General features: G+C 36.4%; 2 protein-coding genes across 4 annotated transcripts; both read right to left on the minus strand.

Moving 5' to 3' along the window:
* Positions 1–1,310: 1,310 nt before the first annotated feature.
* LOC140986241 (subtilisin-like protease SBT1.7) lies at positions 1,311–3,873 on the minus strand. The gene has a single exon (XM_073454347.1). It carries the CDS (start codon positions 3,803–3,805, stop codon positions 1,493–1,495), a length of 2,313 nt encoding a protein of 770 aa, XP_073310448.1. The 5' UTR covers positions 3,806–3,873; the 3' UTR covers positions 1,311–1,492.
* Positions 3,874–10,864: 6,991 nt separating this feature from the next.
* LOC140985813 (ribonuclease III domain-containing protein RNC1, chloroplastic) lies at positions 10,865–13,515 on the minus strand. Of its 3 annotated transcripts, none has more exons than XM_073453752.1 (3): positions 12,414–13,170; positions 11,570–12,247; positions 10,865–11,328 (listed from the first exon to the last, which is right to left on the minus strand). In XM_073453752.1, the coding sequence occupies exon 3, from the start codon at positions 11,250–11,252 to the stop codon at positions 11,016–11,018; it is 237 nt and encodes a 78-aa protein (XP_073309853.1). In that variant the 5' UTR covers positions 11,253–11,328; positions 11,570–12,247; positions 12,414–13,170; the 3' UTR covers positions 10,865–11,015. The 3 variants fall into 3 exon arrangements, 2 of the variants coding, with proteins under 2 accessions (XP_073309853.1, XP_073309852.1); XR_012176860.1 differs by adding an exon at positions 13,291–13,515 and having other exon boundaries at positions 11,264–12,247; positions 12,414–12,618; XM_073453751.1 differs by having other exon boundaries at positions 10,865–12,247.
* Positions 13,516–17,871: the final 4,356 nt, after the last annotated feature.

Consider the following 17,871-nt stretch of genomic DNA (forward strand, 5'->3'; position numbering starts at 1 on the left):
AGGCGGCGGCGCCACGGCCAGGTTGAGGCTGGAGGTGACCTTGTGTGCCATACCCTTGCTGCTTGTAATCTTCCAAGTCCTTGTACTGTGTGTAAGGACTTGTTTCAACGGGCAACCCTTCTACATTTCCTTGCTTCTTCTCACCATCTTGCTTCTTCTCCATAGTTCTTCAGATCTTTTGCGAAATTTTTTCCTGGGTAGAGATTTGATCAATAGGTTGTGTTATTTATAGTGGGTTTATTTTCTCAAAAAAAAAGAGAAAAAGAAAATTATACAATTACGTATTTTTTTGTAAGGCGACACGAGTCATGGAGCTGCCAGTTCTTGCATGAGGTGTCTATTTCTGAGTGACCGGAGGCTAAATGCACGTAAAGCCACTATTGAATTTGTATCTATCCGGATTGCTTTATTTATTCATCTATTACTATTACTATAATTTTTTAACATATCCATATTTATTTCTTTTAATTTTTTATTTGTTCGTTTTTTTGCCCTTTTTTTCTGGTAGATAGGGTGGGCCTGTACTACGATTTACGATGATAATTTTCTGGCCCGATTGATGGAAAATCCCCCACTCGATTCTTGCACTCTTGTTTTGGGCTTAATCTCGAAATTGAGTTGATACTCGATAAGATGCTGGACGTCCTAAGGTCAGCCACGAATTTCCCGATTAATTGGAACTATATCAAGTTCTAAGAAAATATATATCAAGTTTTCGTTGTTACACCTACCAAATGATCCAATAACCCAACTTTTAATTTCTTTTGATGATTTCATCTGATTAAGCAATGACACACAGACCACGCAATGATGTTTGCTTCATAACCAATAATTGTCCTGCCCAATCACTTCGCAACTCATGCTTTAACATCCTTATTATTCCTTCACCACCTATGATGACTCAAACTGATTATCCAGAATTTGAAAATTAAACGTTACATCACGAAATAAAATCAGATTGATTTGACCATGAAAAAGACGTGCACTTATTTCTAAAGTTCAAGGTAAACCCAGTAAGAATAGTAGTCATTTTTGAACTTTTTTTGGTAATGTTAGTTCTGGACGAAACATACGGTTTTTGGGTGGAACGAGTAAAATGATTTACGAAGTTCTTCGTGTAAATTCCAAAACAAACGATCTTTCTACCATTGAAATCGAAAATTTGAGATTGTTCTATATTATACTTTGATAGTTCTCCTATTATTACGTAATATGTCAACTATCATAAAAATGTGATAGAAACATATAATCTAATGACATTAAAATAAGAAATTAAAATAAGAAGAGAGCCAAATGTTGTAACTTACATGTAACGAAATCAATACATTAAAAGGTGATTTCAATTACGAATATTCTACCTTAAGATTCATCTTTAACGGATTGATTGATTCCTCCGATAATGTAATAAAGGGAACACGATTTAAACTTACTGAAACTAAAGCAACTAAAATATAAAGTGAATTGAAGTCTCCCCCTTCAGTTGAGTACTACTCTACGTCCAACTGACAGCAATTGGGCTCCCCACGACGTGTTTCCCGTCCGACCATTCCATCCTCCCAAATTCATTAGCACCCACCGACTTGAGGGAAACCGCGGTAAACGTCGCCGTATAAGATTTTTTCTCGTTCGTCTGACTAAAAGTCAACTCCTCGGGATCCACTGATACCTTGAAGGCTTCACTGGTAGAAATCGAAACCTTGTACGTTCCAGGTGATCCCACGTTTGTCAATGTTCTTGTGTGCTTCACTGTATTCGAAGAGGTACCATCTTCGCTGCCGTGGGTACCATCTGTGGTCGCGGGAAGGGGCACCGCGAATGAAGGATAATTGAAGTCGTTTATGCTGTAGGTCTTGCTGGAGTCGCAGGTGAAGTTCTTCTTGGCCAGGCCGCTGATTTCATTGGGGGTGTAATTTAATGCACAGAGGAAGTATAAGTAATCGTCCACGTCTAAATCGTAGATGAGGCCAGGATTGAGGGCGGAGACGGGATCCACGTGGCCGGCGCCGTGGTCGAACGGTGTGGATGGTTTCCCTGTTGAGACGTCTTCGATTAATTTGCCGTTTTTGTCGACGACTTTGGCCGTGGTCATCAACGCGGATCGTATGGCGGCGGGGCTCCAGTCTGGGTGCGCGCCTTTGAGCAGAGCCGCTAGGCCGCTGACATGGGGACAGGACATCGACGTGCCGGAGATTATGTTGAATCCCACGCGCCTGGTGTCCTCTGCGAGGCCTGTCGGTCCCACCGCCCCGGACCATCCTGCTAGGATGTTGACACCTGGTGCTATTAAGTCGGGTTTCAGAATATGTGAAGTGATGGGGTTTGGTCCCCTGGAGCTGAAAGCGGCCACCACGGGCGAGGGTTGGATTCCGACTTTGGTGCCTTCGAAGAAAATTGTGGCGGTAGGGTTGGAATCGGAGAATATATATGATTTGATTGCTTCGCCGGTTGTTTGCCCCACCGCCGTGGCTGGAAGAAGATGGGCGTCTGCCACAAGCTCCTCCCCGTTTGCCACCGTGTTGGTTAAAACCATCCCTGCCCCGCCAGCAGCTCTGATGACGGAGCCCTTTTGAACTCTTGGGTTATCCCCTCGATCACAGAGCACAATCTTTCCATCGACTTTTTCAGGAATCAGAGTACCCGTCATGCAGAGATTACCATTGGTAGCATTGGTCGCGTTTCCGGCGTAAATTAAAGGAAGCATTTTTCCAGGTAATGGGTCGCCTTTGTAAAGCGAAACGCCGGAGTAGTTTTTCCCATTTCCGAGACTGACATACGCCGGGAAGTCACGGTCAAGAGTCCCGGCACCGACAGTGGTTATCCAAGGTGCTACATTAGACAAACTGTAGGAACTTGGGCCGGCGTTACCAGCGGAGCTAGAAATCAAGATACCCTTCTCCATGGCGGCAAATGCTCCCGATGCAACGCTATCCCTAAAGTAATCGGACACTCCGCCGCCGAGAGACATCGATAGAACATTAACATTATCGTCTACGGCCTTCTCAATTGCCGCCAAAATATCAGAACTAAAACAGCCGCCTATCCAGCAGACTTTATACACAGCAACCCGAGCACGCGGCGCCATCCCTCGCGCAGTCCCGGCTGCGTACCCAAACAGGCTAGCACCGGTGACAACCGATCCAGCGGCGGTGGAGGAGGTGTGCGTGCCATGGCCATCGTCATCACGCGGAGATTTTGATTCCTTGGACTGATCAATTGGGCCTAGAGTTGCCTCGTAACCCTTAGAAAAATACCTGGCTCCAACCAACTTCCTGTTACAGTTGGATTTAGTGAAATTCGTTCCAACTTCACATTCTCCCTTCCAGAAACTCGGAACCGGGCCGAGCCCATTATCATCGTAGCTCCGGCTTTCTGGCCACGCACCAGTGTCCAAAACCCCGACAATAACATCACTGGCAGACTCAGATTCCGGGAACATAGCAGAATTCTGATCCAATCCTAAAAACGACGGCGTCCGCGTCGTGTGAAGCTCATACCTCAGTTCGGGTATAACAGATAGAATCCCAGACCGATTCTCCAGCGCCTCAGCCTCCTCCGGCGTCATCCGGGCCGAGAATCCGTGAATCGCGTTATCGTAAGTGTACAGAATCTCCGCCGAGCCCGACACCGATTTCAGCGACGAGTCGTACCAGCGAGAATGATCCTTAAAAATGGCAGGCATTCTCGATTTCGCCATGTGGATAATATAAGTCCTCGCCCCCCTGTCAGCCACGGAAACATGGCAAGAACACGCAAACAGAAGGAAACCCAAAATCCAAAACAGGTAAAGTTGGAATTTTTTCCCCATTTTTTGGTATAATTAGTTGGGAAGAGGGGGTTTGATACTAAATAGTACTCAGAGCTGGAGGTGGAGGCTTGCAGAATCCATGGAGAGGCGAGTGGGGACACTTGTAGTTTGTCCTATATGTGAATGATTGCGTTGCAACGAAAACAGGAAAAGGGAGACAGATAGGTGAAAGAGGACTAATCATTCGATCATATCTCCATCTTTCATACTAATAATATGTTTATTTTTTTGTTGAGATATTTTAAATGTAGGATTTAAATTTTTTTAAAATTTTCTTTCCAAGCAATGAAAACCAAATTCGTGAGAAATTTTAATCAGATGATTTTGTAAGAGTATGTCTTTTGTGAGACGATCTCATGAACTTTTATCTGTGAGACGGGTCAACCCTATCGATGTTCACAATAAAAAGTAATACTCTTAACATAAAAATTAATAATTTTTCATGGATGACCCAAATAATATATTTGTCTCACAAAATACGACTCGTGAGACCGTCTCACACAAGTTTTCGTCATTTTGTTATTTCCCCAACAATTTTTCATGAATTAGTTTATAAAAATGTTCTTCGACATCTATACTATTATATTAAGTGTGAGGACATGATAATAACTATTTAGTGAGAACACCAACTTTTTTTCTAATTTTACTCTTATATGATATTAATATTATAATTTTTTTTTTAATTTCAACACACACTTTTATTTTTATTTATTTTAATTTCAACAATTCAAATATCAATTTAATCCCTCTATAATTTGTCAAATTTCACTTTAGTTCATAATAAAAAAAGATTGTATACACATCGCGTATGCTTAATAACGAGTAATAAATAATTATAGTTCGCACTTAATATAAAATTTTATAAAAATTATAGGATAATTGGTAAAAAAAAGTTATATTTTGAAGTATTAAATAATATTTTGGCGTGTCACTTTTTGACTAGTTATATTAAAAACTTATTTGATTACATAGTATTCAAATTTTGGTCAAAATTTTTATGAACTTTTAGAAAAGGTCTATATCACCATTTTTTTTAATCGCAAAAGTGATACATTTAGATTCTATATTTAGAATTAGGTATGTGTAATTATTAATTATTAGAATTAGGTATGTGTAATTATTAATTATTATAATATAGTACATTAAATATGTAAATAAATTAAAATAAATATAATGATAAATGCAGAATATTAATTACAAAAATTGGTTAAAATTTTAGTTTATACATCCTTTATGGATTTTCTAATATGTATTTTTGAAAATATTCAAAATGATAACTCATATTTTTTAAGAATGAAAATTCCATTAAATCCAATCACGAAATTCTTAGTAAAAGAAATCTGTTTAGCTTGAAAATTGATTTAAAAATATATTTGATGCAAGACAATCGATCAAGACTTTATTGAACCCTGACGTGATGTTGCTAGATAAAAATTTGTGTTAGACGATCTCACGGGTCGTATTTTGTGAGACGGATCTCTTATTTGGATCATCCATGAAAAAAATATTAATTTTTATGTAAAGCGTATTATTTTTTATTGTGAATGTCGATAATATTGACCCGTCTCACAGATAAATATTCGTGAGAGCGTCTAATAAGAGACCTACTCGATGTGCAATTGGGTGCTTGCGCTTCGAAAGTTTGAAATGAATAATCAATTTTTCAATCTACATTAGTAATAGGCCCGAGTTGTTTTTTCAAAAAAAAAAAAATATTTATCGTTTTCTATTTTGTTGGATATCTTAAATTATGTTTTCTTTAAAATTATTTATGATCTTGTAACTAAATTTATTCATTTTATGTTTCATCCAGTTATATTTCGGCTAAGGTAAAATCAACTCGAAGCCTGTCCCACCGCACCCCTAAGTTTCTTTTGGATAAACTTTATTTATATGGTCATGGATGCATTTTTGTTAATATTTTTTCTAAAAAAATTATCTCTAGAACCTAATTTAAAAAAAAAAGAATTCAGGCTTTAAACTCAAAAAAATTGGTATAGTGTATACTTTCAGCAAAATATAAGAACGGTCTCACGAATCAATTTGTGATACTTAATAACAATAAAAAAAAAAAAACTCCCAAACCAACACGGTTTGTCAATATAGTGGCGCAATTCACGACCCGCACTATAAATCTCTGCAGCCGCTAATTGGAAACATAAATCTTATCTTCAAAATCACGTTTACTAGGTCACGGGCTCACTCTTTTTTTTAATCCTATCCGTTATTTCCACACTACTTTTTGGATTGTTCCTTTTTCTTCCATAATATTATGCAGTGTAATAGAACGAATTGTTGACTTAGTTCAAAGCTTTGAAAATAGATAAAGTGGATACTACCTGGCGAATTTTTGCCAACAAATGATAGTTCTATGAAGTAATCATGTATTTGTTGGTGTTTTATAGCATGAATTGTATGAGAGTTGACACGTTCGATTCTCGTGAATTTCAAGTAGCTAGGTGCCGATTATTCATTAAAAGGATCACACAGTATGGAGAATAACAATGGATATATATGATAAAAGAGCAGTCAAGAAACATGTAATGAAAGTTCTATGTATTTTGTTTTAGGTCTATTGGGGATAATTTTCTCATATGGATATGACATCGAAGGATGTTACTTGACATAAAAAAATTTTGATGATGTTGGATTATCGTTTTCTCGCGCCTATGATGCAGTGAAAGTTTAAAAAGTTTTGTTTTGACGTTCAGAATGTACCTTGGATGTATTTGTGTATTTAACGCTGGACACAAAATCAGTCTGAAATTAGTGTAATTGGTTATTCTTGTAAATATTTACGAACGGATCTTTCCCATTCTTCGATCGTCAAATAAGATCCGCGATCAAAGACTGAATTCTTCGTATAGATCGCATCAAACATCTAAACGAAATTTGTCAATGTTGGATCGTTGGAATTTCAAAAATCTAGTGGCATGCTAAGGTGAAAGTGATCGAAATTTATCTTGTGAAAACTTGAAATGGCCGAAAGTTTCCTTCAGGGAGGAGAGGAGAAAAAATTTTGGTGCAAAAATATGTTATTTCATATAACCTTTAATGAAATATTTAGAAGTTTTGATTTTGATCAAATCAAGAATCCTACTTCGATCATAACATTGTTATTTCATTATTTAAAATTTCACATGTATATATTTATTCTCTTGAAAATATCATGCATAATTAAATCATTATTAAATTTTGATAATACTATATATATATGTTTTAAATTAAATAATTTTTATTAATTAATATATTTTAAACTATTCTAAAATATTTCATTAAATTTTTTCACTTAATATAAATATTTGAAATTCATTCCATGTAGTGAGTCGTGGGTAGAGACTAGATGTGGAACATCTTCCAACTTCCAACCATAAAAGAAAAACCATTTCTTCCTCACACTTGTACTACAAATAATGTTTTATTAATGCCGTCCGTTCGTAGAATTGCAAAACTAGTGTACGTTCAATTGAAGAAGCGTGGAGGTATTAAAATATTGAGAAACGTTATATATATAATTAGGCTGTGTTTGGTTGAAAGATAAAATTATGTAATGATTAAGAGATAAATGATAAAGAAAATGATTGAAGTAGAAATATAATATATAAAGATAAAATAATATTCTTTTCGATATGATGGTTAAGAATGAGATAATTTAAAATCTTTTGATTAATTGACTAAATTGTCCTTCCACGATTGCGACGGCGGTCGGCCGACGGTGTGGCGGCCGTTCGTAGGCGATGGGGGTCGGGTGGCGGCGACGTGGATGGTCGACCGACGGCAGCGGCCGTCGGCCGTGGGGGTGGTCAGCAGTGGCGGTGGTGATCGTCGGTGGTCGGCGGTCGGAGGCGGCGGCAGTGGCGGTGGTCGGCAACGGGGGTGGTCGGCTGGTGGTGGTCGGTGGCGGGAAGTGGTGGTGAGTTTGGATATAGAAGAATGGTAAAATTGGAAAAATATGATGGATTGAAAGTTGGATAAATAATCATAGGGGTAGGAGTGATTGTTTTATCCCAGTTAATATAACCTAATCATTTATAAGAGGGATTGATTTGGTTAAATAAAAATCCTACCAAACATGAGATTAGGTGAGTTAAAAAAACATAAACACACCTAATCAAGGGTACCAAACGCAGCCTTAAGTAACACACACGGTTAGATATTATTTTTAAGATTAAAAAACTACCTCAAATGTATTCATGCATTTGAGGTAGTTTTTTAATCTTAAAAATAATGTGTAATTGCGTACCCGCGTACANGTTTCAAATTATAGAGAAAGGTTACATGATAAATTGTATTTACTATAAGGTGTGTTATTTAGAGATGTCCAAGAAAATTGAAAAACGAGTTCATTTGAAATAGTCACGTAGTGTAATAATATACAAGCATTATAAGAATAAAATTTTTAATATTATTTTAAAACTCATTAAAGATTATTTAATTTTTTATTTTAATTATCCCAAACATAACACATATCAAACATCTAAATACATCATCTTGCCTAGTCAGATCAGCTACCCAAATCCAACCCGACTAGGTAAAAACCGATCTCGAGTTGAGGTCGCGCGAGCAGACTCAAGTGCACCCTAACATGTGATAGCATTGCATCAACCATACCAGTTGTTAGCTAAATAGCTAATAACAGAAGCAAACTCGAAAATACAAAGTTGTAATCGGAATAATATGAAAAACACAAAACCAAACCGAGGCCTGTACCAAGTACAATTTTCTTAAACAGATTCGTCACATCCGGTATGTGCTTCGAGGATTTAACCGGACGTCTGTTTCACAGGATACAACAGACAAACCCGCAGTTATGTCACACAAATCACCACACTAGCGAACGAAAGAGTACCTGAACTTTATCAGAAGAAGCAGGAGCAGAAAGACAACAGTAAGCAGAAGCGAGGAAGAGTGGATGTTTGCTGGTGTATTTTCATGTCTTGGCACATCCTCTATTTATACAAGCTGGTGGCAGCCATACGAAAGGCCAAAGGTTGCCATCAACAGTGCAGCCGAAGCACCAACAGGTGGCATAGACTAGTTAGGCGATTTTTGCCTCGATCGATCCGACATACGACGAACTCGGTCCCGCTCGTACGCTTACACACAAAGTCAAGCATTTTCCAGTCCAAATCGGGCCCATGATTTGTACCCTGCGTCGGCGTGTGCGAGAGAGCCTCTTGACCAATCATTCTTACACTTCCAAAAAATGTAACACAATATATGCTCACCTATCATACTTTATTTTTTCTATCTGGACAAACCCATCCTCTCTTGATTTTGATTCATATTTACGCTAAATCACGCATCAATTTGTTTTGTAATGAAAAAATATACTAAAATTTATTTATTGTTATTATAATAAAGGGGGTTAAAAATAGAATAAGATATTTTATATTAAATTTGAATAAATATAAAGTGGACAAAATTAATAATGTTGCAAGGAAAAAGGAAAGGGATCACGTGATGCACTTGAAGCCGGGGGACATAGGTCTGCTAATTAATTTTTATATACATATAATCCGATAATTAACTCAGGTTTCTGTCTCTATTTACTCTGGAAATGATTTTTTTATTAAATAAATGGCATCGAAGCCTGTGTTTCTGGAAGTCTTATCGCAACACGATTGTCCCTATCAACCTAGTTCACATTTCTTGGCTAAGAGGTTTTTCTTTGCATGTATTTTTTCTTTGAGAATACTATACCACTTCTCTTGAAGCTTTAAACGCCTGTTATAATTTATATGAGAGACTTAAATTTATGTAAACCATGCCGGAAATATAACTCAGATTGCAACCAATGATCTTATTTTTCGGAACTTCGATCTGTAAATTTTTGAGTTATCACAGTAGAATAATGCTAAAGGTACAAACAAACTATCGTACAACGATATTTACAACAATTAAATCGTGAGATTTTGTTATTATATCGTGAGATTTTGCATTGAATTTATCATGAGATGTTGATAAATGAAATTTTTGTATTGAATTTTTTGTGTTGTAAGAATTTTTGTACAAATTTGGTTGTACATATAGCATTACTCATCACAGTAACATGTAATTTATATTGTATATAACTGAGTTTAATGCATTGACATCAGCAGACTTTCAATTAGATCAAGTTTTGATGCCCTCTATCTTGCAAGAAATACATATGAAATTAGTTTGTATTTAGATTTATATATTTCATATTCATGAATTTCAAATGTATTTTTGTAATTTCAGAAAAGCAATACGACAAACTTCAAATTCATCTCTTGCATGTTGTTTATATAATGTTTCATGTTAATTATGATGAATTTCAATTTCACTCAATAATGAAAACATTGGAAATCTATTATAATTTGTATAAATAAATAAAATATAGATTTAAGATTTCATTTATTGTTTTTGTTAACAATAAAAATATAATCGAAATCCACGGATTTCAAATCTATACTCGAAAATGTGACCTCAATGTATAATTATTTACACTACAAAAAAGCGGTTGGATTAGCGACGGTTATAGGATAAACCGTCGCTATTATAGCGACGGTATTTTTCAGCAAAACCGTTACTAATTTGTAACGGTTATTAAAAACCGTCGGTGATAGAAGACAACGCGACCTTCAGTTACAGACCTTAAAACCTGGCTAAAACCGTCACCTAACCCTTAAAACCTGGCTAAAACCGTCGATAGCCTCTTTTTTATTTGTATTGTTATCCGATAATAATTGTTGTATCCAGTAATGGTAATATTATTTATTTTATTTAATAAAATGTGTATTTGCCTCGCCATTATTAATGCACCAAAATTCAAAGTTAATAGTTGAAAAAACACACATTTACATTTAATGGAGGACCAGAATTTTTGCCTGACATATATTTGTTGGTCGTTCGATTATACAGCCCGGTGGATAGGTCCCATTTACTTTTAGGAGAAATAACGCGGTAGCGGGAGAGTTACTTATGATAAATGAATTCCATAAATTTTTTTGCATGAATTTAATCGACTGTAAGCAGTTTTATGCCCTTTTCCTGTGCAATTTGTTCAGACAAAAACAACCAAAATGAACAGAAATCTGACGGGGGCCATTTGCAAAGCAATGGCAGAAAACAAATTGACTAGTTCAAATATACTGCAAGAATTAACATGTTATAATCTCACTGTGACACAAAATCGAATAAAGATGCTCCATTCGTTCGATATGAATCACAAACTTTTTATCATTTTTTACGACATAGCCTTAGGTTGAATCTGCTCAAAATCGAAAACTTCGAACATGAGCCGTCTAACTTCTGGCTTTCCATATACAGCATAAGCGAGCCCATGAAGGGCTTGTTGAACTGAAGTTGAAGCTGGATTTCTAAGCCTTCGGTTGTGTTCATACGCGTCTTGCACTTCCTCACTATAAATTATGAAACGATGGAGATATTTCTCCCTCAAGTATCTCCCGCAAACTTTGTTCATTAAAATGCAACGATGTTTTTCTAGTAACCATCTTCACTATATGCTTCATGAGCAGCCTTTCGGCCATCACAAGGTCCTGCACAATGTTGAAGATTTAAGCCCAAGATAGTTACAGGACTGTACGTGATGGATTTTCTAGTAGCTACTTTGTATGCATCCTCTCACTCAATGATTAATCTGACAATCTGAGTTGGTAGAGCTTAGATAAATCATAGCAAACTCTTCCCAGAAACCGACGTGAAACAGTAGTACAACAAAGTTACAAAGATAGCTGGTATATTGATAAATCGAACACTATAAATTTACAGAGTACAAACCTGGATTTTTTGACCAAAGTATTCCAGTCGTTCAAAGCAAAAGCGAGGGTGTTCGAACTTGTACTTTGGATGGGTGAAGGAAACAAAGCTGTATTTTCAATATAGGTAAGAAACTGTAAAAATTTTCTGGAAAAAATTATGCTCGACGCTAATTTGAGCATAACAAAGTAACAACGGACTATTACCTAGTATCATGACAAGATATAAAATAGCTATATTATATAATTCATTTAGATGCAAAGACAAAAAGATTTCAGGGTTGATAGATACAGGCATATATTTATCAGGAGCTGCAACAACTATATTTATCATTTTCGACTTTAAGCTCAACTGAAAAATCACAACATTTTTCAAAGTTTTGAGAGAGTCGCACATAGAGTTCCATTTCGTATTTTTCTGGCCATCCCCATTAAATTTTCGGTTTATGCCTTGGAACCAATCAATATATGGGTTCCAGATCGAGATGAAAGGATTACCTGTAATCCACTTCTAAGTTCAATATTCCTGGGCATCCGTTATCTCACGAATCCTATCAGTCCTCACAAATGGGTATCCTAGTTTTTGCATGACTTGAGGTCTACAATCATAATCCCAAATGTTGCCTCGGAATCGATGCATTCCTGGTGGAACACACGCCCTGAAAAGCCTTGGGTGAGTAAAAAGGGCATCTTCCGGGGGCTGTCAAGCATTAATACACCAATGAATTGACAATCCATCTTCTTAAAAAATGGAATAATAGAAACACCATTTTTCAAACAAGAACGTCAAAAGAAAAGGTCATAGTTTTTGAATGGTAAATTAATTCAAAGAAACAGAATAGAGATAGTAAGGAACTAATGCTTGCCTTATAAGCAGCTACATCTTGCCAACTCAGCTTTTGACTTTCACATTCAACAGATACATAATCTACATCCTCAAGCTGTCTCCTCAGTTTAGGCTGGCAATCTTCAGCCTCAAGATCCATTCCAAACACCTCAAAAAGAACTCTATACACTTCGGGCATGCAATAGCACAAATATATTGCACCAAACAAGGCCCAGAATACCGATCTGTCGCCAACATACACAATTCGAGTAAATCATAACAAGCCAATTTAATAAAATGACAAAGATTGAGGACAAGGAATTAGACAGCCAAATACGTTGTTCACATTTGAAATCATTAAAATTTCCTCAAGGATAGGGAGTTCATATTGTTGTTATGTAAAGTATGCATACTTGATTACTTGGCAAGCTCTGCCGGTATCATGCATATGAATTCAAAATGTTATCAATCGTCTATCAAAGTCTAAATTTAACATAACTGATGAAACACAGCATTAATTACTCTGCAACTTAGAATTGTCACAGCCCACAAATGTTATGACATATCCGTATAGTTAAAACAGAGTAAACACTTGCAATATCTCTTACATTTTGTAAGTCTATATTTATTAGAAGCACAAAACGCCCTAAGGTGTATGAATGCCCAGAGCATAAGGTACATAGTGCAAGGTAAGACATGGATCTTGTTAAAATTAGCCGCACTATGAGATAATATGACATTATCTAAATATTTGGAGAAAATTTCTTTTTATAACCAATTATACCTAACAAAAACACTCAATAACGATTATCTCACATTCAACTTAAATTTACCATCCCTACATTTAACACACCCTGAATTTATTATCCCTACATTTAAATAGCACTAAAAAAGTTCCTTGAGCCTTTAAAGCGCACCAAATTCAGTGATCCAGCGAGTGCTTCGTTGAAGGGTTGAGCCAGGGCTCCGGTCAAGGTGCATTGAGTCTCATTGAGACTCGAACTTAGGCCATATCTTCTAGCTTTTAAAGATACGTTCCAATCAAATTCATTTGATTAACCTTACTGAAATGTAATCTCTCTCATCTTCCACCACGCACAGCCTTGAGATTATATCTCAAAGCATGTCCGTTGAAGGAATCTAGATTAATAATTGATACTTATTGAAAATTTAGGGTTCGATTCTAGCAGGAGATATTAGTTCGAGTGCAAACCTCGAATTTACTTTAGGCCTAAAATCACGAAGGAGTCCGTTAGAAAGGGGCCGGGAGGGTGTCCCGACGTAGCCCTTCCGACGCTCAAGTCAGATATTGCTAGTAGAACTAGAGAGCAGCTAATTAGACACTCAAAACTGATATTTACAGGAGAATACACGGGCCTATCGTGGGCCTTCTACCTTGACTGGGGACGGGCCAGGGGTCTGAAATTTTGTTCGGCCTAGTCTTAATGGCCCCTACAAGAAAAACTCACACGAGGCCAACTCCAACACACACTCCCCCAAGAAGCCCAATCGTGAACGCCCCGATCTCACATGCCGCGCATTAGTCCTATCGCAATGGGGGTGCTGAAATGTCAAATACAACAATGTATCTAACTGCTTAGCTGGGTTATCATCTCCGTAATTCTCCGAAGGCTCCAACGGGTATCCTAAAGCCTGCTTCACCTCCAGAAAATATTCATCCATCCAGGTTCTGTCCGCATTGTTTAACCGCATAGAGGGCAAGCAAGAACTCTGAAGGGAAATAATATTTCCAAGTTTAAATGATATATTGATTTAAATTATTTCCCCAATATACTTTTCCTTGTTGATTTGATTGAGTAAATATTTAATATGATTTTGCCTTTCTTAGATAATGAGACATTAATTCAAATATATTCGAAGATTTGTTATTTGTGATAGAAGATTGATGAGATATAGTATTAGTGTTTAAAAAGAGTTTATTCCTATTAAAACTCTTACCTTCCTTGTGGTTTAGGTTTCCTTGTGGAGATAAAAGTCTACATCTATAAATAAGAGACCAAGGACATCATTGAAGCTCTCTCTCTCTTCCTCGGTCAATAATTCACACACTTGTGCACGTTCATAATTTCAGAGAAATATTCCTTCAAGGGATGTGTTGTGTTTAAAGAGTGGGAATCACGTGTTGCCGTGAATGTTGGGAACATCTGCAGACAACATCTTTGAAGAAGTTGGCTGAAGACCGTTTTCGCGGATTCTCTTTTTGGCATCACGTTTTTGCTTTTTGTTTAAGTTTTTATTATGGTTATTTGTTTTTAGAAAGCATTTGTTTTCTCAACTTGTTGAAGAAATTGATTTTAGTCTTAATCACTAGTGATAGTTTTTTGTAAACGATTTGGTTTTCTAGTGATTAATTTTTGCCATAAGGCACCGCACAAGTATTTATACTTGTGCATATTTAATCGTGTCCATATATTTATTTAAAGTGAGTTTGTGTTATAAAAGTTAATTTTCCGCAGCAGTATGCTGATGGTGGACTTAAAGCATCTAAGCTTCTATTCCCTAGTCTAATATATGGACTACTTATCTCACAAGGTTTTGTCAGGGATATAAATGAGCAATTATCTGACCTTGGTGAACCGTTCAAGATTGCTCCTGCATTACTCAAGGGAAATCGCAAGATTGACCTTCCTTGGTTTTCATCTCCTACAGTATCACCGCCTTCTGCAGTACCTCCTGAACCCCTAATTACTCATGCTCCTCCACAGACCACTGCTTTCATCAAGCTCACTGTCCCTGAAGTACAAGCACACATTGATCATGCAATGGCCAAGATTGAACAAGCCAAAGCTGACATTGCCTACTATGAAGATGTGGCTGCTCACTTCAAGTTACTTCTGGACGTAGGTATCTTTCCTGGACAAAAAAGGGAAGAAGTTGATCAAACAGCAGCTGGTCCATCTAGGACCAAAGAAACTGATAAGGAAGAAGAAACAGATGAAGGGGATGATGAGGGTGGAAACTAAGTATCTTTATGTTTCCTTGTTCTGGTTTTGTTTTTGTTTTTTTTTTGGTCTTATTTTGCTGATGTATCGGTTTGGCTTTCTTTCTGTCTTGATGAACTGTAAATGAAATGGTGCAGGTGTTGTCTCAAGTGTTGCCAACAACTAACAATGTCTTATTCAGGGGGAGTAAATCTCTAACTCAGGGGGAGTTGAATTGAGCATGACAAGTATTAATGGTTTGATCTCATTTTGTCCAAGAAAGGCAAAAAGGGGAAGATTGAAGGGAAATAATATTTCCAAGTTTAAATAATATATTGATTTAAATTATTTCCCCAATATAATTTTCCTTGTTGATTTGATTGAGTAAATATTTAATATGATTTTGCCTTTCTTAGATAATGAGACATTAATTCAAATATATTCGAATATTTGTTATTTGTGATAGAAGATTGATGAGATATAATATTAGTGTTTAAAAAGAGTTTATTCCTATTAAAACTTTTACCTTCCTTGTGGTTTAGGTTTCCTTGTGGAGATAAAAGTCTACATCTATAAATAAGAGACCAAGTACATCATTGAAGCTCTCTCTCTCTTCCTCGATCAATAATTCACACACTTGTGCACGTTCATAATTTCATAGAAATATTCCTTCAAGGGACGTGCTGTGTTTAAAGAGTGAGAATCACGTGTTGCCGTGAATGTTGGGAACATCTGCAGACAACATCTTTGAAGAAGTTGGCTGAAGACCGTTTTCGCGGATTCTCTTTTTGGCATCACGTTTTTGCTTTTTGTTTAAGTTTTTATTATGGTTATTTGTTTTTAGAAAGCATTTGTTTTCTCAACTTGTTGAGTAAATTGATTTTAGTATTAATCACTAGTGATAGTTTTTGTAAACGATTTGGTTTTCTAGTGATTAATTTTTGCTATAAGGCACCACACAAGTATTTATATACTTGTGCATATTTAATCGTGTCCATATATTTATTTAAAGTGAGTTTGTGTTATAAAAGTTAATTTTCCGCTGCATGTAGATGTTGTCCGAGATGTTGTAACATCTGGCACAACATTTAATTTTGATAAAACACAAATACACGATTTTAGATCTTATTCTGATATTTTTGTTATTTTTATTATTTGTCGAAGAATACATCCCTAACAAACTCAATAAAGGGAAAGCTTTCAACGACAACTATGGGCTGTTGAGGAATCTTTCTGCCAATATCGTATCATCAAGAGGGGGTTTGAGGATGAAACTTCTCGGGGGTGGCTTCTTCTTGGGGGACACAACTTTCTTGCGCTCTGCCAGCTCTTTCAAGAGTCTCTTAGGGCTGTTTTGAGGCAGTTCTTTTGGGTCGACTGCTACAGCCACGATATGGAAATTTGATTGGATTTTAGGGGATTTGAGGTGGGTTTGAAAAGGGAAGGACGAGAATGAACAGGAAAACGATAATTCTGGTGTGGGTTGGACTGTGAAAGACGAAGATATCTCCATTAAGAAGATTAAATTGCAGGATCCTTTTTGTGAGGCTTGGAATTAAGATTGGAAACCAGGGTTTTACAGTGAAATTGTCTAGATTATTGCAGCCATTGAAGAAGGTTTTTGCAGGGTTTTGCGACACAGATTGTTGGAGGTGGCGGGGATAAGGTGCCACTAGATTCTGGCGAGAAGCTCACCAACGGTAATCATTCTCGGTGAAATTGCTAATTCTCAATAGATAAAGGGAGTAAGTGCTATTTCTAAGCGCATTGGGTTTCTAATGTAAAGCGTTGTGCAGAGTTGATAGGATCCGGTTTTGTGGAGTTTCCAACCCAAACCGAATCGCACCCGAAATGAGGCCCAACCCACTTTTGGTATATAGTGCATACATTAATGGGCCTATTTGCACAACCATTGGGCCGACCTGTGAATCTAATATTTTGTAGTACCAAATAAAAGATTTGGATTCATGAAGACACATTTTCGGGATTTTTTTTTAAAACAATATTATGAGATTTATAAGTATCATGAGATATGTATGGCAATTGGTTGGTTAGGAATGAAATTTGGGATTAGCATTTCAAGCATCAAGGTTACACTTGGTTGGAAATATGAAATTATTTTTTGAATGATTAGTAAAAGAGTAACAAAAAAATTATAGATAAGAGAATTTAACATATGATCATAAAATATTATGTTTGATATGATTTTTACGTGAGAAATAAATTAAGAATGATTTCACTTCATGCCTAAAATATCATTTGAATATTGGAATTTTTGGGTAGGCAAAATGACAAATGAGTATGTTTTAAATAGATATGACAACGAATTATTTTGATACTTGTCGAGAGGTCTTAGCCCAATAATTAAGGTCGAAATCTTGAAACTTGATTGTCTCAAGTTCGACTTCCAAGCTGATTGTGACTTGTGAGTAATTTTCAAAATTTATTTAAATAGATTTAGTTGTTTCTTTACACTTTCATTGTCCGAGGTAAGCAAGACACATGTTACGCTCAAGTTCCGTCAGTAGTGCAACACTTATATTATATTTTTGTAGT

The sequence above is a fragment of the Primulina huaijiensis genome, chromosome 10 (assembly GCF_012295235.1).
Source record: "Primulina huaijiensis isolate GDHJ02 chromosome 10, ASM1229523v2, whole genome shotgun sequence".
NCBI classification, from domain to species: domain Eukaryota; kingdom Viridiplantae; phylum Streptophyta; class Magnoliopsida; order Lamiales; family Gesneriaceae; genus Primulina; species Primulina huaijiensis.

What these genes read in the sequence shown, in the direction of transcription:
- LOC140986241 (XM_073454347.1), bottom strand. Translation starts at nt 3,805, where the DNA reads ATGGGGAAAAAATTCCAACTTTACCTGTTTTGGATTTTGGGTTTCCTT.
- LOC140985813 (XM_073453752.1), bottom strand. Translation starts at nt 11,252, where the DNA reads ATGAACAAAGTTTGCGGGAGATACTTGAGGGAGAAATATCTCCATCGT.